This window comes from Bison bison, unplaced genomic scaffold (genome assembly GCF_000754665.1).
Source record: "Bison bison bison isolate TAMUID 2011002044 unplaced genomic scaffold, Bison_UMD1.0 scf7180017864330, whole genome shotgun sequence".
NCBI classification, from domain to species: Eukaryota; Metazoa; Chordata; class Mammalia; order Artiodactyla; family Bovidae; genus Bison; species Bison bison.
Genome location: NW_011494902.1, coordinates 9,798,472 through 9,825,360, shown reverse-complemented (window position 1 = coordinate 9,825,360; position 26,889 = coordinate 9,798,472). Strand labels below are relative to the sequence as shown.

Here is a 26,889-nt window from a genome sequence, read left to right as displayed (position 1 = left end):
ATGAAAGTGAAAGAGGAGAGTGAAAAAGGTGACTTAAAGCTCAACATTCAGAAAACTAACATCATGGCATCTGGTCCCATCACTTCATGGCAAATAGATGGGAAAACAGTGGAAACAGTAGCTGACTTTATTTTTGTCACTGCAAATCACTGCAGATGGTGACTGCAGCCATGAAATTAAAAGACGCTTACTCCTTGGAAGGAAAGTTATGGCCAACCTAGATAGCATATTCAAAAGCAGAGACATTATTTGTCAAAAAGGTCCATCTAGTCAAGGCTATGGTTTTTCCAGTGGTCATGTATGAATGTGCAAGTTGGACTGTGAAGAAAGCTGAGCACCGAAGAACTGATGCTTTTGAACGGTGGTGTTGGAGAAGACTCTTGAGAGTCCCTTGGACTGCAAGGAGATCCAACCAGTCCATCCTAAAGGAGATAAGTCCTGGGTGTTCATTGGAAGGACTGATGTTGAAGCTGAAACTCCAATACTTTGGCCACCTGATGCAGAGAGCTGACTCATTTAAAAAGACCCTGATGCTGGGAATGATTGAGGGCAGGAGGAGAATGGGACAGAGTATGAGATGGTTGGATGGATGGCATCACTGACTCAATAGACATGGGTTTTGGTAGAATCCAGCAGTTGGTGATGAACAGGGAGGCCTGGCGAGCTGTGGTTCATGGGGTCACAAAGACTCGGACACGACTGAGAGACTGAACTGAACTGATGCACCCAAAGTGCTTTCTGAATGCAGAGGCTCCCAATTTTGTTACTCAGAATAATAAATAGGCCTGGACTGAACAAAACTGATGCTTGTTACTTTTCAATTAAGGACATTTTTAAGTAAAACTAGCCTTTTTTTTTTTATTCCCTGTAACTTCATGGAAGTAGTGAATCTAATTGTTGCAAGTACAGTCTGATGATACTGGCTATAGGACATTTTATTTATTTGTGGGGAGACTGGGTTGCATGTCATATGGAATCTTAGTTCCCCCACTGGGGGTTAAACCCATGCCCCCTGCACTAGAAGCAGAGTCCTACAACTGGACCTCCAGGAAATTCTCTGTTGGACTTTTCAGACTAATATTTTACTTTTTCTCTTTTCTATTATATTTTCTGTTTGTCTTTTTCATTTGTTTGTTCATTCATTAAATAATATTCTTGCCCTATGGAACATGCCTCCTCATCCATGACTCTGTAAGAGAGAAGACTAATGATTCTTTGCCCAGGATTTTTTATGTGAAGCTAGGATGATCGGTGGCTGCTTAGGATATAACCTCGGCTGTAAACTCTTTCCTGAGACAGGCAGAGGTTTGCCTCCCAGAGTCCTTCAGAAGGGTGGAGGACCTCCAGAAGGGTGTCAGTATTTGCTGTGAAGGAGATAAAAGGGCAGTGATTCATGACTTTTAAAAACTTGTCTGTAGGTGTTTTGAAGGGCACAGTTGCATACTTATGAAAACATTCTGCTCTGTGTCATCCTCTTCTGCCCCCCAGGAGCCAGGACTTTAGAGTAGCTACTTTCTGAAACATTGCTGAGTACCTTGGCAGTGGGTTAATAAAACCTAAGTGAATGGGCTACTCAACTTCACCATCATAATCTAAAATCCATATTATATGTCAAGAGAAAGAAGACTGAACTCTATCCTTCTATGGAAGGTGACACTGTAGAAATGAGATTAACAGCCATGGACTCTAAAATCAGTGCTTGGTTCATAACCTTGGGCTGTTATTCATTTGATACTGTGAAAAACTTCTTAAACTCTATTTGCCTCAATGTTCTTAACTGTAAGATGATTTAAAAAGGTCCATCTAGTCAAAGCTATGGTTTTTCCAGTAGTCATGTATGGATATGAGAGTTGAACTATAAAGAAAGCTGAGCGCTGAAGTATTGATGCTTTTGAACTGTGGTGTTGGAGAGGACTCTTGAGAGTCCCTTGGACTGCAAGGAGATCCATCCAGTCCATCCTCAAGGAAATCAGTCCTGAATATTCATTGGAAGGACTGATGCTGAAGCTGAAACTCCAATACTTTGGCCACCTGATGCAAAGAACTGCCTCATTGGAAAAGACCCTAATGCTGGGAAAGACTGAAGGCAGGAGGAGATGGGGGCAACAGAGGATGAGATGGCTGGATGGCATCACCAACTCCATGGACATGAGTTTGAGCAAGCTCCAGGAGTTGGTGAAGGACAGGGAAGCCTGGAGTGTTGCAGTCCATGGGGTCTCAAAGAGTCAGACACTACTGAGCAACTGAACTGAACTGAACTTAATAATACTAGTACTTACTTTATGGAATTGTGAAGATTAAATGAATTTATCTATAGTGTTTAGAATTGTACATTGCATAAAATCAGATTTAGAAAAAGATAGTTATCATTAATGTCTGTGTTATTACTCCTTTGGTAGTACCTGAAACAAAGCTTTGGTTCAGTCTAAAATATCCTGACATTTGATAGAATAATTGTACCTTGAAGGTAAAGACTGCATTGTTATTATTTTCTTCCCCGAGTTCAATAACCTGACTCAGACTTCTTGGTTGGAATTGATAGTAGTCTCAATTGTCTTGTTGAACATTATTGTTGAAATAGATTGTTCAATACCTTTAAAATTATGAACTTGATTTAAAATTATTTCATTACCTTAAATGTTTTAATGCACCAAGAGTAGACTCTTAGAAAGAATTCAAGTTTTGGAGACAGAATGACCATATATATGAATTTGACCGAGGTAGTTAATCTCTTTGAATCTCAGAAAATAATAATAGCATCTCTATAGTTTTGATATGACAGTCTGACATACTGTAATAACAAGCATCAAAATTGACTACAGTTCTAGCTACCTTTTAATCTGAGGCATATTGTATATTCTCTATTACAAAGTAAACATTCAATACCAGTTAATAGTATTCATTTATAAAGTTTTGGAGAAATGAGCATGAACTGTACAAAAAATAAGTCACTATAACTGTGAAGAATCCAATATTGTGGAGTACCAGTGATTAAAAGCTTACATGCTTTATATAGAACTTAGAGAACAATCTTTTTCACAGTTTAGGTATTTTGTTGGATTTTACTGTTCATTTACAGATACAGTACAATACTACTATAATCATGGTTTAGATTGTAAATAATAAAATCTGTATTCCATATTCATTTGAACTATACCTTTACTTATATCATGTATTTTTTAAGAAAAAGAAAAGTTAAAGTCAATAATCTCTAATTGGAGTAAAAGAAGGAAAATTTAAACAATAGAATGTACTGTGATAAGTATTTTTAAAAGTAAAAGTGATTGTGCTATTTCCCTTAGAAACAGAGTTTGGGAATTTAACCAAAGAAATCAGAAAGCATTAGAGTTTAATAGTTCTTTAATATTATTTAATAAGATGATTATCTTTTTCATTAAAAAAATCTTTTCATTTTTATAGATAAGAAACTGTGGTGGGCAGACCAAAACTTAGCTCAGCTGGGAACCTGCAGCAAAAGAGATGGAAGAAACCCCACCGTTCTAAGAAATAAGACTTCTGGGGTTGTTCATATGAAAGTGTATGATAAAGAAGCTCAGCAAGGTAAGTCACATGGTAATGAATTTGTGCTGCCTTTTGAATACATAATTATTCATACAATTTTCTCAAGTCAACAATTGATGTTTCCTATTTTCCTCCTAATAAAAAAAGGGGGGAGGGAGGGAGGCAAATACTGCTTAATACTGCAGAAGAAATAACTTTAACATAAGGTATATAGTCAGCTTTCAAAATGTTAGCAAAGCTGCCCAAGGAACCTGAATTTGTCAGGTCTTCAAAGAGGTCTATTCAGCTCTTGATTTAAGAATATGAAAATAATTTTAAAATCCCAGCAAAATATATTCAAAGTATAATTATGCCCAGAAAATGGATGAACTAAGGGACTTCAAATGGACTATGTTGATACAAGCATTTTATAACCAAAAGCACTACATTGTTTGGCTCTAAGCATTTTGCTTTTTTGTTTCTCCTTTTCCAAGTGGTATGCAGTGAAATGGAGTGAGAGAACTAACAGATGGTTTACATAGGTGGACTTGTCACATTGCCCAAATGGCAATTAGATTAGAGATGCCAGGCAGTATGGCCCCACACCTGCTTGTTTTTTCTTAGTTTTTGGTTCATGATCCATGACATTAGCAGGACTCCCTTCCCAGAAAAAAAATATTCTTCTATATTCTACTGTCTTACTTATATCGCGGCCATGAAAATACTTTTGTTCATATATTTTTCTGCTTAGGAAAAAATATCCAGAAAACTTAAAAAGATTTTTCTCTAACAGATTTGGGCATGTAGACCAAAGCAGATAAGGGTAGAGATAAGAAAAGTGAACCAAAAAAAAAAAAAAAATTTTAAAGACAATAAAAAAGAATAGTGAACCAAAGGGTGCACTAATTCTGAAGACAGGTGACAACAATCAAGCAGGCAGAATTAATTTATTGGGAGATACCAAATGAAAATCATCCTGTACATCCAGAGGCAAAATGAAAACCAGATTCAGGATTGCCTTTTCTGAATAGAGTATGGGCCAAATTTTAGTCTGGAATCCTTTATTGCCAGTAGTAGCATGGAATGTATTTTTTTTATCAAGGAAAAAAATATTTTTAAGAAAAAAAATTACTTTGCAGTCTGATTACTGAGATCTATTCATGGTTGAGATGACGCTGACATCCAAACTCATATGCACAAATCTGTATTTATTCTCTGATTCTTTTTTGTTATTGTCTGTAATAATGAATGAGTGTTTTCACTAGGAATTATTTAATAGAAAAAATTCTGAATCAAAATAAATGATTTTACTGACATTCAAGCCTTGGAGAATAGATCATATAACTGGAAATAAAATACTGGTACTCAATAAATAAAATATGATTGCATTTTTATGGATTTCAATACAATGTATTTGTTAAGTGTAAAAACTTACAGTATTGTGATAAATTTAAGTTTATAGTCTACACTGAATGAAATTATATCTGAAAACATTCAACAAATGTAAAATACAAATTAGAAAAGGGGAGATTATATTTCCAAACATTAAACAAACATGTATTTACTTCTTCAAAAGAACACGCACATACTTTGTTGAAAATTGTAAATTAATAAAATAGTCCATTTTTTGCAGATACAGTTGCAATGAAGTTTCTTGGAAGAAAAATTCAGTATATTATGCTTGTCTCACATTGTTCATTTTAACAAGACCCATTAATCTTTTAAGGATTTGATTCTATAGGTAGAGCTGGGGCTTCCATGCACTGTGAAAGTATTTCCAAACTGCCCAGGACCTCTAACACTTAGAAATTAATGGTATGATAATATTAAACTTAAAATACTGTTTCTACCAGAGAATATGCTGATAAAAGCATCTGTATTAAAGACAACCCCATTAACAGAATCATAGCAGGTAGTTTAAAAGCTTCATTAGTATGAAATATGAGCAATTTAGGACTACTTAAGGTGTTAACAGTACTACCACTTCAGATTTCAAAGTACAATTAGTTACTTCATTTATCATTCTTGATACAGATCACTGGAGAGCTGAGACTTCTCCTTAGCCAAGTGGACTTTTCTAGTTCCACTAGTGAATTGAGGAATGAAGTTTGAACATCTATATCACTGCAAAATATTAAGCCAAAGCACTTTTTCTAATGTGCTAGATATTCACAGCCTAAATTATTCCTTAAAAAAAAATCTCTATTATTTTCTGCATTAAATTTATGTTTAATAGGCAAAGATATTATTAAAAATTATTTTTATTTTACTTTTTCTCTTAGAGACTAAGCAAATAATATACAACATGTATTATTACTGAACAACATTATTAGCATAGTGAATTTTATTATTTATAAAAATAATTATATCTTATTGCATATTTCTATTATTATTATGTTTTAAAATACACAACCCCAGAAGTTCCTTTTTCTTCATTCTTCATGCATTTTGGATATCAAGGTTATATATAACTCTGTATTTTCTCTTGTTTTTATAAATAATTCTCTAATCCATTATTCTTTATTTCTTTAATTCCTTTGTTTCCTCTGCTGTCCATTTGTTTTTTCAAAATTTATAGATAAGTATCACTTGTCAGATTTTCACTGTTCAATGGTAGTTGGAAAAAAATCTATAGCTAAATGCATATGGCATTGTATTAATATACATTCACATGTTGTTGTTCAGTTGCTCAGTCACGTCTGACTCTTTGTACTACAGAACACCAGGCTTCCCTGTCCTTCACTATCTCCAGGAGTTTGCTCAAATTCATGTCCATTGAGTCAGAGATGCCATCCAACCATCTAATTCTCTGCCATCCCCTTCTCCTCAATCTTTCCCAGCATCAGGGTCTTTTCCAGTGAGTAGGCTTTTAGCATCAGGTGGCCACAGTATTGGAGTTTCAGCTTCAGCATCAGTCCTTCTAATAAATATTCAGGGTTGATTTCCTTTAGGATTGACTGGTTTGATCTCCTTGCTGTCCCAGGGACTCTCAAGTGTCTTCTCCAGCACCACAGTTTGAAAACATCAGTTCTTTTGTGCTCAGCCTCCTTTATGGTCCAACTCTCATATCTGCACATGACTATTGGAAAAACTATAGCTTTGACTATATGGACCTTTGTCAACAGTGATGTCTCTGCCTTTTAATGTTGCCTAGGTGTGCCATAGCTTTTCCTCCAAGAAAGCAAATGTGTTATAATTTCATAGCTGCAGTCACCATCCACATTGGTTTTGGACCCAAAAAATTAAGTCTGTCAGTGTTTCCATTGTTTCCCAGTCTATTTGCCATGAAGATTGATAGGACTATATGCCATGATCTTCGTTTTTTTTTTTTTTAATTTTATTTTATTTTTAAACTTTACATAATTGTATTAGTTTTGCCAAATATCAAAATGAATCCGCCACAGGTATACATGCGTTCCCCATCCTGAACCCTCCTCCCTCCTCCCTCCCCATACCATCCCTCTGGGTCATCCCACTGCACTAGCCCCAAGCATCCAGTATCGTGCATCGAACCTGGACTGGCAACTTGTTTCTTACATGATATTTTACATGTTTCAATGTCATTCTCCCAAATCTTCCCACCCTCTCCCTCTCCCACAGAGTCCATAAGATCTTCGTTTTTTGAATGTTGAGTTTTAAGCCAGCTTTTTCCACTCTCCTCTTTCACCCTCAATAGACTCTTTAGTTCCTCTTCACCATCTGACATTAGGATGGTGTCATCTGCACATCTGAGGTTATTAATATTTCTCCTGGCAATCTTGATTCCAGCTTGTAATTACTTCAGCCAGCATTTTGCATTATTACTCTGCATATAAGTTAAATAATCAGGGTGAGTGTATACAGCCTTGAAGTATCCCTTTCCCAATTTTTAACCAGTCCATTGTTCCATGTCTGTTCTAACTGTTGCTTCTTGGCCTGCATGCAGGTTTCTCAGGAGGCAGGTAAAGTGGTCTGGTATTCCCTTCACTTTATAATTTTTCTACTTTTTATTGTGTTCCACACAGTCAAAGGCTTTAGTGTAGTCAATGAAACAGAAGTAGATGTTTTTCTGGAATTCTCTTGCTTTCTGTGATCCAACAGATGTTGGCAATTTGATCTCTGGTTCCTCTGCCTTTTCTAAATCCAGCTTGTACATCTGAAAGTTCTCGGTTCATGTACTATTGAAGCCTAGCTTAAAGGATTTTGAGCATAACCTAGCTAACACGTGAAATGAGCACAGTCGTGCTGTAGTTCACTTAACAAGGCTGTCTTATCTCTCCTTACTATTCCTTGGAACTCTGCATTCAGTTCGGTATATATTTCCCTTTCTCTTTGCCTTTCACTTATCTATTCACATGCTTCCTATAAAATTAAATAAGTATTGGGTCAGTATAGAATTATTATAGATCTATAAAAATAATTGGCTCATCACTAAAATAGAAATAGAGCTGAAAGTTCATCTTATTATTATGTCAGCTTGGTAAAAAGGGATAAATCAATTAATCTTTATTAGTTTATAAAGGAAACAAAGGTAATCATTTCAAAAGTTCAAGGCAAATCATAGTATGTGAATCCATGTAAGAACAACTGCCAGTTATGGGAAATCAGCAAAGAATGTGGTAGATCTCTCTGATGAGAAATTGTCGCAGTTCAGCCTATTTCACACTTCAAAAATGACAGAGCATGTGACAGGTTTGATTGAACAATTAAATCCCTTCAGACTATCTTGAATTCAGGAGATTAGAAATAATGAGCTGCATTGGTGTTTTGAATTTTCCATAGAACACTATTGATATACAGCTTTCATCATGCTTTGTAATTCTCACTGGATTTATTGTACTTCATATCAGTGTTTGAACATCCAGCAAATGTCATTGCATGTCCTAGAATAATAAAAATGTTATAAAACTGGGATATTTAATGAACTTGCTGGATAAGATTGTAAATTACTTAACTTCATGCTACCAGCTTTAATTAGCACATTGGGCCTAGTAAATTCAATGGAACATCTTTATAGAATGCCTAACTCTGATTAACTGAGTAATATTTGTTATTGCTACAACACAGGAATAAGGAAAATTAATATGCCAATTAGTTAGATAACTCTTATGGGTGTGTTTAAATTTATTTTGGAAGATTTATGTTCCTTGAAATGGTAAGTTAGTTCCTTGCTTTTAAGAAATTTTATATATATATCTCCTTACTTTTAATGGTATAATCTTTGAGTAAGTAATACAAATTAATAACTGTTTATTTGATTCAGTTGGATCAAGTATACTTGAAAATGAAGTAACTGTAGAGTTGAAGTGAAATTTAGAATTTAGAAAAGAGATTTCCTGGTTTATGTGGCCTTAAAGTATTGGAGTCTATGACCACATTCATGACACACCCATTGCCTCTTACTTTTCTGTCACTGTGAATTCTCTCATGGATCTCACTTTGCAAAATATTAATTATTATTTATTGTAAATATATATTTACTAATATATAATTGACAGATAACTGGTTAAAATGTATAGTGTGTTGATTTAACATTTTTTATATCGCAATATGGTTACTACTGTAGTACTAGTTGTTACATCACATAGTTATCATTTCTTTTCTTTCAGTGGGAACAGTTAACATCTAGTCTATTGTCATTCAGCTGCTAAGTCATATCTGACGCTTTGCAACCCCAGGGACTGCAGTATACTAGGCTTCCCTATCCTCCACTGTCTCCCAGAGTTTGCGCAAACTCACGTTGATGAGTCGGTGATAACATCCAACCATCTCATCCTCTGTTGTCCCCTTCTCCTCATGCCTTCAATCCCTTTCCCAGCATCAGGGTCTTTTCCAATGAGTGGAAAGTGGCCAAAGTATTAGAGCTTCAGCATCAGCATTAGTCCTTTCAATTAATATTCAGGTTGATTTCCTTTAGAATCAACACTCTAAATTGATTATAGTATTGTTTTCTGTAATCAGTATACTGTGCTTTTTATGGAAAGACAGACTTCAACCATAATCTGCTACTTCAAATTATTTGAGGGAATAAAACATGATACTAACCAATATGAAGCAGCAGCATTTATAAATCAGTAATAACATGTTTATAAACTTTTCTTGATTTTTATGTTTCTTTTGTTTGTTTTTCTACTTTTCAGGCAGCAATTCCTGCCAACTAAATAATGGTGGATGTTCTCAGCTTTGTTTACCAACATCAGAAACTACAAGAACTTGCATGTGTACAGTGGGATATTATCTCCAAAAGAACCGCATGTCATGTCGAGGTATAAGGTTTTGAAAATCTTATCTCTAGAGAATTTATTTCATCGATACAGTTTTTAGGCAACCAGAGTCAGCTTTATCTTTGTTTATTGAGGTTACCATATAATTTTTTATTCTTTATTTTGTTAACATGATGTGTCACATTGATTGATTTATAGACATTGAACTATCCTTGAATCCCTTGCATAATCAACACCTGATCATGATGTATGATCCTTTCAACATATTGTTAAATTCAATTTGTTAACATTTAGTGAGGATTTTCATATCTACGCTCATCAGTGATATTGGCCTATCATTTTTATCTTCTTGTGGTATCTTTGCCTGGTTTTGGAATTAGGGTGATGCTGTTCTCATAGAAATAATTTGGAGGTGTTCCTTCCTATGGAATATTTTTTGGATAGTTTGAGAAGGATACCAAGATCCCTAAAGTGGCTGCTGCCAGACTGTCATTCCCAGGGGGCTTCCCAATTTCCTCCTGCCTCTCAAGGAGGCTCTCCAAGATCACCAAGCGGATCTGACCCAAGCACCTTTCAAACTACTGTCTCTTGCTGGTACTGACAATATGTGAGATTTTGTGTCCACTCTGTAAAAGAGAAGCCTCTGTGTCCTGTATATCTTTGGCTCTCCAAAACAAGTTCAGCTGTTTTTCAAACTCAGCTTTCTGGTGGCTTGTCTTTAAGGGCAGGATCCTTGGGCTGGGGAGCCCTGTGTGGGGCTCAGACCCTTCACTCCTTAGGAAGCACCCCTGTGGTGTGAATCCTCCTCCTCCGGGGGAGTAGGTGTGTTTCCTGACTGACAAGACCATGTCTCTGCCCGTCCTACCCATGTTTTTGTGATTCTTTCTTTATATATTTATAAAGATATAAAGGAAAAAGTGGAAAATCTTTTCTGATAATTTTTAGAATGTTCTCATAAGCAGATGGTCTCTAAGTAGTTGTAATTTTGGATTCCTTTGGGAGGAGGTAAGTTCAGGGTCTTTCGACTTTGCCATCTTGATCCCCCCTCCTGCCAATGGAATGATTTCAATATTAAATATTCATTTTGCTTTTGTTTTCTTTTAAATTTAGGTATAGAGTCATTTCTTATGTACTCTGTTCATGAAGGAATCAGGGGAATACCTCTGGAACCAAGTGACAAAATGGATGCTTTGATGCCTATCTCAGGAACTTCATTTGCTGTGGGAATAGATTTCCATGCAGGTAAATAGCTTTTTATTCATAATTTATGTATGGTATTTTGATTTATTAAACATGATGGAAATAGGACCTTTCCATCTGTACTCTGATAGTCAAGATGAGGAATAAGGAAACAAATCAGAAGTGAATTTATAAGCCTTACACAAATTGTTATAAATATGTTTTGTCTGAAAAAGTAAAATTTTTCTAACATGTAGCAATATAAAAATGACATATTTGTCACTTGGTTGCTTTGTTTTTACTTTTTTATTTTTCAAATGGCATGCTTACTTTTCTCCAATGATACATATTAAAAATAAAACACTTTAGCTTATATACTTAAACATATATATTTAAAATATTTTTCAGAATGTGATTATCTATTCTAATACAGGTAGCAGCAAATGAAAATGTTAGGCACTCAGTCATGTCTGACTCTTTGCAATCCCATGGATCTTAGCCCACCAGGTTCCTCTGTCCATGGATTTCTCCAGGCAAGAATACTGAAGTGTGTAGCCATTCCCTTCTCCAGGGGATCTTCCCAACCCAGGGATTGAGCCTAGGTATTGCAAGCAGATTCTTTACTGTCTGAGCCACCAGGGAAGCCCCAAGAATACTGGAGTCCACATAATTGAAACAATTATAAATGCTAAGCCATTCTGTATTACTTTTCAATACAGTAGCTATCATTTTAAAGTCAGAGTTTAACTTACCTTTTTATTTTAGCAAACAGTGAAAGAAAGCAGATTGGACGCTATCATTTTTCTGTGGCTAATAAAGAGTATATTGTTGGGGGCCAGAGTGAGGCACTCGGCCCGTGGCAAAGGTCATGAGGAAGGAGGCTCGACATACGCAAAGGCGGGATCGAGCCTCAGGAGTCCCCCTGGAAATCCTCGAGCATCTACCCCCATAACCAGAGCCTGCCTACTTTACTACTTTGTGCTCATCTACACCTCTGACTTTACGGGGGGCTGTCCCCCACCACCTCTTTCAGAGAAGGAGTTAACTTAGAGCTCCAGTTAATAAAAACTCCTGGGCGTGACAAGAGTGTTTTAACCTACAAACTCCTCTGAAGGTTCTCTAGCCTGCCTGACAGGCTCGTCCGGCCACATGTGACTGCTCACAGCCTCCCAACCGTGAGAGGCACGAGATGCTTTAAACCTTCTAAAAACAGGTTCTTTAGAAAAGTTAGAAAACTATTAGTATAAGTATAGTGGGCTGATTAGAAATTGTATTGGTGAAGGGTTTTTCATTTGTTGAGCCAATGTTTGTTGCTAAGTCTCCATATCCCCTGCCCTTACACACATTAATGAATATATAGAAAAAATAAGTATTAACCTTTGATATTAATCACGTTAGACCTTAGGCTAAGTAAATTCTTTCCTTAACTAAAACCCACTACACCCTCACCCTATAGGAATGTAACTTTATTTGGGTGGCGTCTGTTTTAAGAATAATCACCCCTGGAGAAATAAGTGTCCTGGTTGACTGACCACTGTCACAAGGAGAGGGTCATAAACTGTCAGCAGGCCCCCTGGCCAGAAGATGATGTAACACCCCTAAGACCTCTGTATACATTTGTATGAAGCACCTGACTTTGATAAAAGTCAGGACTGCTGACCCCGTGTAATTTTTGCATAACATCTCAGTGTATGAAAGTAGACCATGGAAAATAAAGAATTGGGATCAGTTTCTCGAAATATTGGTCTCCCCATGTCACTCACTCTCTCACTCTGGCTGAGTCCCCATCTGGAGCACGGAACCCGCCATGCTTACTAATTATGCCTGGGCTTCTAAGATCCAACCGGGGAGGCCTCAGTGTCTCCTCTCCTTTGGGAGAACGGAAGGACGCCTGCGGCCTAAGTAAGTGGTGCAAACTTCTTGTCTTGAAGTTTTATTGGTCTCCCGCATAAACCAAGCCAGTCAGCCTCTTTTTTCCACTGAATTTTCCTACTGAGCTATCCTCATTCTATTACTCTTTATATCTCTAATTAATATCTAATTGAAACTATTGTATCCTGATCCTCGCCGACGCCGTTCCCGCTTCGCATACCCTGGATCAGCCGGGGCTGGACCCCGGCAGTATATGATGGAGGGGCCAGTTCCCTGGTGGTCTAGTGGGTGGGATTCAGCACTTTTACTGCCAGGGCCCAGCTTCAGTCCTTGGTTGGCAAACTGAGATACCACAAGCTGAGTGTCAAAGCCAAACAAATGAACAAAACAAATAAACAAAAAAAAACTTGTGTGATTGGGCATTGATGGTAGAAACTGTTAAATCTATTGTAAGATATAAGTCTTTTGTTCTAATTGCTAAATTCACATATAGCATAAGCATTGGATATACTTCTTTTGTTAATATTAATATTTATTATTCTATGCTTGAAGGATTAAATTTATAAAAGCAGATTTTTCCATCTCTCATCCAACCAAGTCTTGTGCTTCTTGTTTTAGGTTTGAAGATATAATTCATGTTCCAAGTTATTATTTTTTTTGTATGTAAAGACAATTTTATCTAATATTAAAATAATTCTTCTTTGACCTGTAATCTTTAAAAAAAACTAAGCATCAATACATGAGCTTCTGATATTAAGCCTATTTTTTCCCCTCAGCTTTTACACATTGTTTAATCATGTGTTAATGCAATGCATGGCTATAAATTAAAAAAATTACTGGGGATTTTCACAGATGATTGAAAGATGGGTTTTATTAAGAAGATTATTTGTACTAAATACTTTGAATCACAGAAAGGCAACTTTCCTATGATTTTTAAATGGTTAAATGGTTTTCCCAAATATATTTAGACAGATATAGCATATTTTATTGATTGATATGTTAATTTTTTCCAAAATTAGCATGTTTTTTGATCAAACAAGGCTCTTTGATCCAATCTCATTATTTGTGGAATACTCCCTACCCTACCATGTGTAATCTACACTGCCTTTATTTACAAACATATCTTTCTTTAGAATTTTATTAATAGGATTTAATAGATGCAAAACTAAGAAAAACTTGAACTTCTTGAAAAGTATATTCACATATGAATTTTTACTAAATATACATAATCCCATGTTTTAGCTGGCATCACATATTTGATTCTTTTAAAAACTCCATAATGATTTTTGAAAGTATTTGATAAATTTCCAAATCAAATGTCAAATAAGCCATTTGGTCAAATGCTGTGATTAGATCATTAGCAATCTCTTGTTCCTTAAGGGAAAACTGATCATCTGTATGAGTTGAATTTACTTTCCAGGGTTTTATAATGACCCTGAGATGTTGAAGTTTCAAATAATATGCCACTAGAGAGGTAATTTTATTTGCAAAGAATAGTATTCTCCCTATTTCTACATCTGTGCTAAGTCACTTCGTGTCCGACTCTTTATGACCCCATGGACCATAGCCTACCAGGCTCTTCTGTCCATGGGATTCTCGAGGCAAGAATACTGGAGTGGGTTGTCATGCCCTCCTCCAGGGGATCTTTCCAACCCACAGATCTAACCCCTTTCTCTTATGTCTCCTCCATTGGCGTGCAGATTCTTTACCATTAGTGCCACCCTGGGAAGCTCCAAATCCATAGTAACTACTGATACTTTGTAATAAACATACTTTGTATCAAAATAGTTTTTCAATAGAACAATTCCTAGTTATTTGTTAAAACTTTGTGTTCTTCATATTGTACCTGTCCATATTTTAAAATTGCATTCTTAGAAAGGAAGGCTCTTTAGAAAATAATTTTATTCTAAATGTAAAAGGATTGCAAGCATTTGGAATAGTCATGTGAAATTAGAATGCTGAATAGTCTATTAAAATTTCTGTTAATTAGAAAACAGAGAGATAGAACTTGCTTTGAAATCAAAGATGGTCAGACATAGGGACCAATAAAACCTATGGTGGGAAGAGGCCAGATTTTAGCAACAGACAACCTGGATTCTATAACCAGTTTAAACCCTTAACAAGTGTTGACCTTGGGTACATTACTTAATTTTCCTGAGACTCAGTTTCCTCACTTTTGGCGGTATGAGAATATTTAGATCACTTTGTGCAAATGTTTGAAACGTTTGATACACATAGGTACTTAGAAAATAGTGATAATATAGAAATCAATAAATTTCCATGGAAAACAGTAAATTGTAGAAGTTAGCATATGTGATATATATTTACAAACCTCTTCTGCAAACTATATTTAAACTCCCAGTTAGCAAGGATTTTGATTTCTGTTTTTTTTTTTACTTTTTTTTTTTTTCTGTTCAGTTATCTGCATAGATTAGTAGTTGTTTCTTAACTTCTTGGAGACAGAAAGAGTAGGTTAGTAAATTTCTCTAGTGAAAATGAACTTAATGATAATGAATAATATGTAGAGCAGATATTTAAAGATTAAATAACATCACCAGCTCTTTGAAGTCATTAAATATAAACCTAGGAGGCTAGACAGTGTCTGATGGACAGTACTTAGACAGTAAACCAACAGAAAACACTAATAGTGATGGTGGTGGTGGCAGTCTTATCAGGAGTTTTTGACCATGTTTCCACATACCTTTGGTGCTTCCTTCTACTATATAATCTGATCCTTTTATGATTGCATTTTATGAAAATGTATAGCATCAGAATAAGTTTCAGAAACTTGATTCATATCAATATCACTGTAGACAGTATAGAAGTTCTGTGGCTAGGCTGAGTGAAGCTGCTTTTGAGGGGAAGGAAGGAAAATAACTGAATTGCCCCAGAGAGATTAATATAAAAAATAATTTTTGATACATCAATCCTTTTTATCAAGACCTTTATAACCTGATCATAGGTTCTTCCTCCAGTAGTTCCCTATGCAGACATTCTATCTGCTCTTCTTTTATTGATTGTATTCACTTTAGAGACATAGTTTCTACTTTTAGGATCAAAATAAAGATGACAAAATATAAGGGCACAACAGCCTCTTATTCTAAACATAATAAGTAAATGGTGTGAAGAAGGATTGCTTGTCAAGTATGACCATCATAATTTATATAATATTATTTCACTACAATTCTAAATGTCTAAATATATGCTCAAATCCATACCTTTCACAAGGATTAACACATCTGAATCTTGCTGGGTTTTGGTTGTAATGAATTAAAGTTTTCTGCAGTGAGTGAAAGAATTTCTTTCACCAGATGAAGCGATTCTGGATACTACCCACAGAAGAAAGAAGACCCTGTGGCTATTTCAAAATGTTCAAAGCATTCTTTATCACTTCACTGGAAAAGTCCCATTCCACAGGAAAAAAAAAAAAAAATCAGCTTTGAAAATCCTGGCCTGCTGGGTGATATCCCTCCTGATGAATGAATACTGCATTTGATGTTTTACAGATATATTTTAATTAGGGGAAAAGCCTTCATAACAAAGCTCACTGCTCCAGTTAGAAATGTGATCTTTAGTAAGCAATGCTCTATTCAATTTCCTCACCCCCACTTTGGAGATATTCATGACTTTTTCATAATAATCACATAATAGGATATTACTTAACTGGATGAAATTCTACTCAGAGCATAATGATTTACTGAACTTTTCCAGCTTACATTCTTTTTTCATCTTTTATCTCTTTTGTTCAAATTGGAGTTATCCAACTCAGTGTTAACAAATGTTGATTACTATCTGCTAGTTAAGTTGCTAAGTTGCTGTGGGAAATAAAGATAAACAATAAATAGTTTCAGAAGTAATGCATGAATGGATAATCAGTAGGATTATTTTTTTTCTTTTTTAAAGAGAGCATCGAAGAGCCATTATTGTGATGTCATTGCTTTACAGTTACTATGGGGAATATTCTAAATGCCTTTTTCCACCATCACACAGTGATCTGGCTATTAAGACAATACACAAACTGACAGAACATACCATTACACATCTGTTAAAATCTAGAGAATATAAAACACAAAGACTAAATCCTAATGCAACCTATAGACACTAATATAACCTGTAGACCTATCAGGGTAGGTTCAATACTTGTAACAGATGTACCACCCTTATTGAGATGTTGCTAGTGGAAGAGGCTGTGAGTGTAGGAAAGGAAAGGGCATATGGGGACTCCTGCTCAAATTTGCTGTGAATTTAAAATGGCTATAAAAATAAAGTCTGTTATAAAAGTACACAACAACACTGAAAGAGAATATGTGACACGATACTGTTGCTGTGTTTACACAGTTGAATGTCATTTGTTTCCATGAAAGACTTTCTTCTTAATAGTCTCACATCATTTACATCTATCTTTGAATGTTAGAATGAACTTTTGACTCAATCTAGTGGCATTTCTCATGTTACAGATAAGGAAACAACCCACAGAGATCAACAGGGGGAGTAGTAATGGAGTGTCCTACTTTTAATTCTTCATGCTATGCCATCTTGCATTTCTAACGTCTTAAACACGATCTAACTTAGACCATTATTGGCACTACTTGATGAAACTGAATTGCACTTCTGTAAATTTATACTGATAGAAGATCATGTTTTATTTTGATTTATGTAAAGAATCATATGGCTTTAAATCCATTTAATAATTGAAGCAGGTGACACTCAAGTGAGAGGCTCGTTTTCCTTTGCTGGGAGGCTAAGCAAACAGCTGTTTACAATTTTTTTCTAATAACCATTCTGTCACCAACCAAGGCCAGAGAAGAATTATAGAAAGAATTCATTTTATGTCAGTAACAGCAATAGCTTAAGAAATACAATACTGTTGCTTTCAGACATTTTTTCAATTTTATGAAAACCATTTCCTTGGAGACAAAGTGACTTTTTAGGGCTGGTTCAATTTCTTCTTGTTCTTTTGACAGTGAACCAATACTGCTTTGTGCTGTCATTTTAAATTTGCTTCAAGACTGTATTTTCAAGTCATGTGAACAGTTTGTATGTATTTGTAGATAGGCAAGTCCAGTAAATCTTTCAAGACGTATAATACCAACTACCATAAGAAAACAAGCTTTCCAACACTACCAGGAAACAAATAACAACCATACATAGAATAAGTCATTATAGGTTAAACAAATTATTGGAAGTAATTCACAAATCCTTTTTGGATAATTTTTGAACTCAGAGCATAAAATACAAAGCAAAAGAAAGTAACCTTCTGTAAGGCTTCTGGAGTTCTCAACAGGTTACCTGAAATCAAAAGCTCCAGAAGATTCACAGTGATGACTTACTATGATGAAAGCTTTGGTCAGTCAGCTTATTTAGGGTATATCATTCTGTTATCGGAAATGTTACAAAGTTTCATGAAACTTTTTTCTCAGGCAGTTAGCATTCCTCATGGAAGTGAAAGGTCCCAATACCAGCTTTGTACTTATTCACAGAAGTACATCCAGTCTGTTTGAACACCTTTTCCCCCCTCTTCTGAGTCTCTCTGTGCTGCTGTATTTATTTTTAGCTTCTCAGGATCCTTTTCAACTTAGGATTCTCTTCAGGTACCTCTTATATGTTTGTATCTGATACTATGATGTCTTTCCTTCTCTTTTCCTTGTCAAAACTGAGTTTTGAACCCTATTCTCAAAAGATCTGGTTACACTAATTCATAATAAATTATTAAGAGTGGCTAAGAAATTGACAAATTATCTTACTGGTATGTTTGAACAAAGCACTGTATATTAACCAAATACTATAAATCCAGCAAAAGCACAATTAAAGACATGTGAAGAAAATATGTTTAGGAATAGGTCAATATTTTGGATGTTTTGCAAATTATTTCATACTCTGTCTCTAAGATAATAGATTGGCATCTATTTAGTTGTGGAAACTGCTGATAGATCAAATGATAATGTGCAGGTCTCTTAGCTTAGGTGCATTTATACCATTCATATTAAGTGTAGCTTTAACCTAGGAGTGTTTGTTTTCCCCATTTTTAGAAAACTGAGGGCAGATTAGTCCATTTTCCTTTTTAATACCCTTTCTTTAAAAATAAGTTTGAAAGCTATAATTCAGCTTCCAAGATTATTGGCCATTAGTTTTTAATCAAGTAGACAATTTTCTAGTTAAAAGAGGAAAAAAGAAATTATTTAATTGATTTTCTGACTGGCCATAAGGAATGGACGATCTTTAATTCTTTTTTTCTCATTTGATTTTATTCTTAGCCATGGGCAGTAAGTGGTAAGTGGATCCTTTTTGGGAACTTGAAAGGAAAAATGAACTAATTATTTCTATAAAATTCTTATTATTTTTAGAATATGGACCTGGCTAAACTAGAAATCTTAGAGATGGAACCAATCACTCATGGTAGATTAGGAAAAGGATGAAATTAAAATAACATCCTAAAAAATCCATATCATTTTTTTAAGCAGTTACTCCATTATCACAGTTAAATTTGGAAAATTTTATGTGTTTATGCAATGTAAGTGATCAAAATAATCTGTTAAGGAAGATAGTATTTTAAACAATGAAGAAAAACTGGGTTTGAGGATGTGATATTGATTCCAGGGGATGGTGAGGGACAGAGAGGCATGGTTGCAAAGTGCTGCCATGCGTGGGTTGCAAAAAGTTGGACACAATTTGGAGACTGAACAATAACAAAATGAATGCAGAGGAGAGGTGATTGCTTCAGAATGCTCAAATTAAATTATTTATTAAGTACTTGCCTTTGGATTTTTGCCCTTGAAATTCATATAAGTCATGATTGAATAACCAGTAGTGAAGTAATCAATATTAGATCCCTGATAATTTATAATGAGAATTTTAATTATATGGTACTTATGGTTGGAAAAGAAACTTGGTAGACAATATTAGGGAATAGGATTTTGGGGGACAATGATAATATGGTTACCAATTGTAGAGTTACCCCTGATAAACTTAGGAGCAGAAGGTTAATGATACAGCCTCATCTGAGTGAGAGTGGTGGGGGGGCGGGGATGATAGTGATCACTGTCATCATCAAAAGGAGAATAAGAAAATTATTTTCTCTTAATGTTTATATTATTTTTAAATTTTATTTTTGTGTTTTTAATACCAAAAGCATTTTCTGTTAGGGTATAGCCAGTTCACAATGCTGTGATCATTTCAGGTGAACAGTGAAAGGACTCAGCCATACATATACATGTATCCATTCCCCCCCAACCCCCTTCCCATCCAGGCTGGCACATAATGTTGAACAGAATTCCATGTAATGTTTGTATTATTTATCTGTTGCTCTATAACAAATTACTAAAATTTAACTACTTAAAACAACAGAAAAATAGTATAGCATCTATGAGATCCCTTAGGTCTCTTATTAGATTGCCTTCAAAGCACTGGCTAGATATGTGGTCTCATCAGAAGGCTCAACTAGGGAGGATCTGCTTCCAAATTATCAGTGTGGTTGATGGCAGGAATTATATCCTTGTGAGTGTTTGACTGAGGGTCACTGCTCCTCACTGACTATTGACCTTAGTTTCTTGTCATGAGTGCCTCTCCACAGGGCAGTTTAAAACATGATGGTTGCTTCCCTTAGAACTAATGATAATAATAATGAGAGAAAAAAAGCACACAGAAACTGGCTTATTAATATAAGCCAGACCTTTTGTAATCAAATATCATAAGTGACAGCCCATCGCCAAAATATATTAGAAGCTAGTTACTCAGTCTAGCCCACATTCAAAGGAGCGGATTAAAGGGGGGAATGAATACCAGATGACGGGAATCACTGGTGGCCACATCAGAGGCTGCTTACAACAATATTCAAGAGTTTTATTCATATTATCTCTATACATTGCTGTCTAAAAGGTGAATTCTCATTGTCTGTTTGGATTATCTGTGAGGCTCCTCTACAGACAGCTTCTGAATTCTGGTTTAAATCAATTGAGGATGAATTAATATGAAGAACCAGGATCACAGTCTTGAATCTTTTACCTCTAATAAATAATAAGTCTTGGATACCTGGAGAAGTACTCTAGGCAGAGAAAAATAATAAGGCCTAAATAAACTGTTAAATGCTTTACAGATGGAATGAGACAAAGCTGAATATATTTATGTGTGTGTCTGTGTATACACACACACACACATATATATACACATACATATTTCGTAATGTGTGTGTGGATATATATCAGTTCAGTTCAGTTGCTCAGTTGTGTCCAGCTCTTTGCGACCCCATGAATCACAGCACGCCAGGCCTCCCTGTCCATCACCAACTCCCGGAGTTCACTCAGACTCACGTCCATCAAGTCAGTGATGCCATCCAGCCATCTCATCCTCTGTCATCCCCTTCTCCTCCTGCCCCCAATCCCTCCCAGCATCAGAGTCTTTTCCAATGAGTCAACTCTTCACATGGTGGCCAAAGTATTGGAGTTTCAGCTTCAGCATCATTCCTTCCAAAGAAATCCCAGGGCTGATCTCCTTCAGAATGGACTGGTTGGATCTCCTTGCAGTCCAAGGGACTCTCAAGAGTCTTCTCCAACACCACAGTTCAAAAGCATCAATTCTTTGGTGCTCAGCTTTCTTCACAGTCCAACTCTCACATCCATACATGACCATTGGAAAAACCGTAGCCTTGACTAGACGGACCTTTGTTAGCAAAGTAATGTCTCTGCTTTTGAATATGCTATCTAGGTTGGTCATAATTTTCCTTCCAAGGAGTAAGCGTCTTTTAATTTCATGGCTGCAGTCACCATCTGCAGTGATTTTGGAGCCCCCAAAAATAAAGTCTGACACTCTTTCCTCTGTTTCCCCATCTATTTCCCATGAAGTGGTGGGACCAGATGCCATGATCTTCGTTTTCTGAATGTTGAGCTTGAATCCAACTTTTTCACTCTCCACTTTCACTTTCATCAAGAGGCTTTTTAGTTCCTCTTCACTTTCTGCCATAAGGGTATTTTCATACACACACTCATATAAGTGTATATATGTGTGTATGTTACATGCTAGGGTAAGACGTAAGTGAGAAAAGATCCCAGAAGCACTCAAGACTGAATGGGTTTTCAACAACAACAACAACAACAACAAATGTATTATATTAGCCAAAGGCTCAGAGATATCTGGCCATTCAGTGCCTTGGGTTCAAAAAGCCAGGCTGAGGACAGGTGGTAGTTTGTGGTCCTGGTACTAATATCTGACTTAGTAGTTCTATGACAGAGGTTCTCAACTGGGGATGATTGTATGCCCCAGATTATATTTGGCAATATCTGGAAACATTTTTCATTGTCACAACTGAAGGGGTGCTACTGGCATCTACTGGGTAGAAGCCAGGGATTCTGCTAAACAATGCATAAGACAGATTTCCACAATAAAGAATGATTTAACCTCAAATGCTAACTGCCAAGGTTGAAAAATCTAACATATATTTTCAATGACTTTGAAACACACCTCTGATGTAATGCCATTATCCATGAAAGTAGCAGACCCAATGTCATTTTCATTAGGGGACGATTTCTTATCTTAGTCATCTTATTCATTAGTTTCTGGTTTTTTATAACATGAATTTGCCAAATTTGCTTTTGACCAGGATTCCATAAAAATTCTCCAACAAAATCCAGAAACTCATCATATCAACTTTTACAGTTTTTGACCAGTGTCTGGAAAAGTCTTCATGTAATATTAACTTACACTAAATCTTCTACTGACAACTGTCTGACACCAAAGGCTTTTAGGAAAAGGTCTTTCAAGAAAATCCCATGGAAGGAGGAGCCTGGTAGGCTGCAGTCCATGGGGTCGTGAGGAGTCTGACATGAGTGACTAAAGTCTGAGCGACTTCACTTTCACTTTTCACTTTCATTCATTGGAGAAGGAAATGGCAACCCACTCCAGTGTTCTTGCCTGGAGAATCCCAGGGACGAAGGAGCCTGGTGGACTGCCATCTATGGGATCACACAGAGTTGGACATGACTGAAGCAACTTAGCAGCAGCAGCAGCAGCAGGATTGCATAGGGGATACAGAGGTATATGACACCCACAGAATTATGAGCGTAGTTGCCTTCTTGGTACCAATACAGGCTGTGTGTTGACTGATGTTAAATATGCTTAGAATGAGTTCTGTTGTATCCAGTGTTCCTGTCTAGAGTTTTGTGACTAGGTAGGGAGCTAAAATATTTGGCAACAATTGACAGTTCTTTATGCTCACCCACCATGGGACACAGAGCATCTGTGCAAATCTCCCAAGGATAGCATGTTATTCCCCATTGTTTACTGTGGGTAAAGCTTTCTGTCAGTATATTCATCTAGGACTATGCTGAAAAAAAAAAAAAGCCCGATCTTTAGAATTTTGTCTTATTTATTTATTATTTAATTTTATTGAGGACTGAATTAGAGGGGCTAGATGTAAATCAAGTGGGGAAAAACTCAGATGCAACTGGAAATGGAACTTTATAGTCAGTGTATTAAATACTAGAATAGATTACTTATGAGTAATCTGGAGGATTACTAGCTCTGGCTCTGGAGGATTTTAAACAGTTAAAACAAACCACTTCTGAATCCTGATTTCTCTGGGTGTCTTTCAGCTTTTTTTTGACTATTCAACTTCCAATATTAACAGCTTCAACAGTAACAACCTGTAGGCTATTTTTTAAACCCATCTATTTTCTTAGTCAACAGTCATTAGAACCTATGTGAATAGAATCAGAATTAGGTTTCCGTGGTTGAAGCACAGAAAGTGGACTATTGTGAATCTATTCTTTTCTTCAGGGGAGAAACAAAAGAGATGTTCACAGAAGAGATTCTATTTGTGTTCCTGCTTTCCTTACAAATTGAATATTAAGATACTAAAAATAATTGATGATTCCACAGTAATTCAAGGTTCTAACTATATATGAAAAGCTTTTTCTAAATCCTGGGTAAAAGAATTCAAAAATTTTATGTTACTTATGAGACATTATGCTGATTATAAGGAAATAGAGCTAAGATTTATTGGTGACTCGTATTCATAACCTTATTTAAAATGTGACTATAGACATATTTGTTTCCATTTAATGTTTCCCCTTAATACTATTTTAGTAATAAAGCAAGTGATATTTTTGAGCTTGGCTCAGACTTGAATTTATAGATGCAATAAAGAATTACAATGAGTGTATTTGCATACTGTTTACAGTGTTAACTTGAAACCCTATTATCTCAAAATAGGATGATTAAATGAAAAAGTAGACATCCACCAGTTCAATCATCATTAAACATTATTGAAATGAGTTTATGGAGTGATAGTCCTTAGTTCAGCAATCATTTATTGATGGCAGATATCAACTTTTAAATAAATATTTTTATTTATTAATTTTTTTCTAAATTGTACATAATGGGGAATTTGGAAAATTAAGAAACACGGGACAAAGTTGAGACAAAATTACTACACCAACAGCAACTGTTAATATTTCGGAGTATTAACTTTCAGTCGATTTTTTAAAATATAAATATCTTATTTTGATAAAATGTTATCTTAAACTTTTTACTTAATATTTTAACATGAACACCTTACTATGTTGTGATTAACAATCTGTAAATACTATTTTGAATAGGGCTACATTATTTATCATGTGGCTTACCACACTTTTTTTTTTTTTTTCCTTTCTAATATTTTTGAACATTGTGATTGTTTTAAGGTTTTGGGTGTAAGTCTTTTTCATAACATTTGTGATAATTCCTCAAAACACAGTTTCCTTTTTTAAATAACTAATAACTTTTTTGAGATATAATTCACACATTATAGAATGAATACATTTAAAATGTATAAGTCAGTGGTTTGGAGTATATTCAAAAAGTTGTACAACCATCACCAATATCTAATTTTATAACATTTTCATTATTCTAAAGGAAAACTCCATACCCAAGAGTAATTCTCATGTTTCTCCTAATTTCCTAAGACAATCACGAATCTATTTTCTTTCTGTATCAGTTCAGTTCAGTTGCTCAGTCGTGTCCGATTCATTGCAACCCCACGAATTACAGCACGCCAAGCCTCCCTGTCCATCACCAACTCGTTTGCCTATTCTGGACATTTCATATAAATAGAATCATCTGCTCTATGGCCCTCTGTGATGATTTCTTTCACTTAGCATAAAATTCATACATGTTGTAGACTCAGTACCTAATTATTTTTTACCAAACAATATTATATTTTATGAATATATGACATTTTATTTATGCATTCACCAACTGATTGTCATTTGAGTTGTTTTCACTTAAAAATAAGCTTCCAGAAACATTCATATACTCATTTTGGTGTGGAGATATATATATATATATATATTTTTTTTATTTCTCTATTATGTATACCTAGAAACAAATATGATAGGTTATATGGGAACTCTCTGTAAACTTTGAAGAATCAGATCAGATCAGATCAGATCAGTTGCTCAGTCTTGTCCGACTCTTTGCGACCCCATGAATCGCAGGACTCCAGGCCTCCCTGTCTAACACCAACTCCTGGAGTTCACTCAGACTCACCTTCATCGAGTCAGTGATGCCATCCAGCCATCTCATCCTCTGTCGTCCCCTTCTCCTTCTGCCCCCCAATCCCTCCCAGCATCAGAGTCTTTTCCAATGAGTCAACTCTTCGCATGAGGTGGCCAAAATACTGGAGTTTCAGCTTCTGCATCATTCCTTCCAAAGAAATCCCAGGGCTGATCTCCTTCAGAATGGATCTCCTTGCAGTCCAAGGGACTCTCAAGAGTCTTCTCCAACACCACAGTTCAAAAGCATCCATTCTTCGGTGCTCAGCCTTTTTCACAGTCCAACTCTTACATCCATACATGACCACAGGAAAAACCATAGCCTTGACTAGACGAAGCTTTGTTGGCAACGTAATGTTTCTGCTTTTGAATATGCTATCTAGGTTGGTCATAACTTTCCTTCCAAGGAGTAAGCGTCTTTTAATTTCATGGCTGCAGTCACCATCTGCTGTGATTTTGGAGCCCAGAAAAATAAAGCCTGACACTGTTTCCACTGGTTCCCCAACTATTTCCCCATGAAGTGACGGAACCGGATGCCATGATCTTCATTTTCTGAATGTTGACCTTTAAGCCAACTTTTTCACTCTCCACTTTCACTTTCATCAAGAGGCTTTTTAGTTCCTCTTCACTTTCTGCCATGAGGGTGGTGTCATCTGCATATCTGAGGTTATTGATATTTCTCCCGGCAATCTTGATTCCAGCTTGTGTTTCTTCCAGTCCAGCGTTTCTCATGACGTACTCTGCATATAAGTTAAATAAGCAGGGTGACAATATACAGCCTTGACATACTCCTTTTCCTATTTGGAACCAGTCTGTTGTTCCATGTCCAGTTCTAACTGTTGCTTCCTGACCTGCATACACATTTCTCAAGAGGCAGGTCAGGTGGTCTGATATTCCCATCTCTTTCAGAATTTCCCACAGTTTATTGTGATCCACACAGTCCAAGGCTTTGGCATAGTCAATAAAGCAGAAATAGATGTTTTTCTGGAACTCTCTTGCTTTTTCCATGATCCAGCGGATGTTGGCAGTTTGATCTCTGATTCCTCTGCCTTTTCTAAAACCAGCTTGAACATCAGGAATACCAGCCTGTTTTTCAAACTGGTTGAAATGCCTTGCATTCCCACAGTAGTGTGTAAAAAGGTCTAATTTTTCTACATCCTCACCACAAACTGTTATTATCTTTTTTAATAGTCAGAAATGATATCTTACTGTGGTTTTGATTGCATTTCCCTGAGGCATAATGATTTTGAGCATCTTTTGATGTGATTATTGGTCATTTGTATATACTTAGAAGGAAATGTCTGCTCTGGATTTTTGCCTATTTTTTATTTTTTTTAATGTTGAGTTCCTAGAGTTCTTGATTTATTATAGATAAAACCCTTTATAAAGTATGTGATTTGCAAAAGTTTTCTCCCATGGTATGCTTGTCTTTTCACTTTCTGATGTGTTGACAAATGCAAAAGTTTAAATTTTAATGAAGTCCAACTTTTTTTTTTATTTTGTTTATTGTGCTCTTGAGGTTCTAAGAAAACATTACCTCTAATTTAATTCTATGTTTTCATTTCAGTGTTATATTTTAGCTTTTATATGTGGGTCAATAATCTATCTTGACT

The 26,889-nt window shown here is 35.7% G+C and overlaps 1 protein-coding gene across 1 annotated transcript in view; it reads left to right on the top strand.

Moving 5' to 3' along the window:
* Positions 1-26,889, top strand: part of LRP1B (low density lipoprotein receptor-related protein 1B) — a 1,806,191-nt gene that overhangs the window by 1,162,244 nt on the left and 617,058 nt on the right. The window contains exons 33-35 of the mRNA XM_010853706.1: positions 3,421-3,561; positions 9,621-9,746; positions 10,815-10,946. Coding sequence (XP_010852008.1) covers positions 3,421-3,561; positions 9,621-9,746; positions 10,815-10,946 — 399 coding nt within the window. The remainder of the gene's footprint in view (positions 1-3,420; positions 3,562-9,620; positions 9,747-10,814; positions 10,947-26,889) is intronic.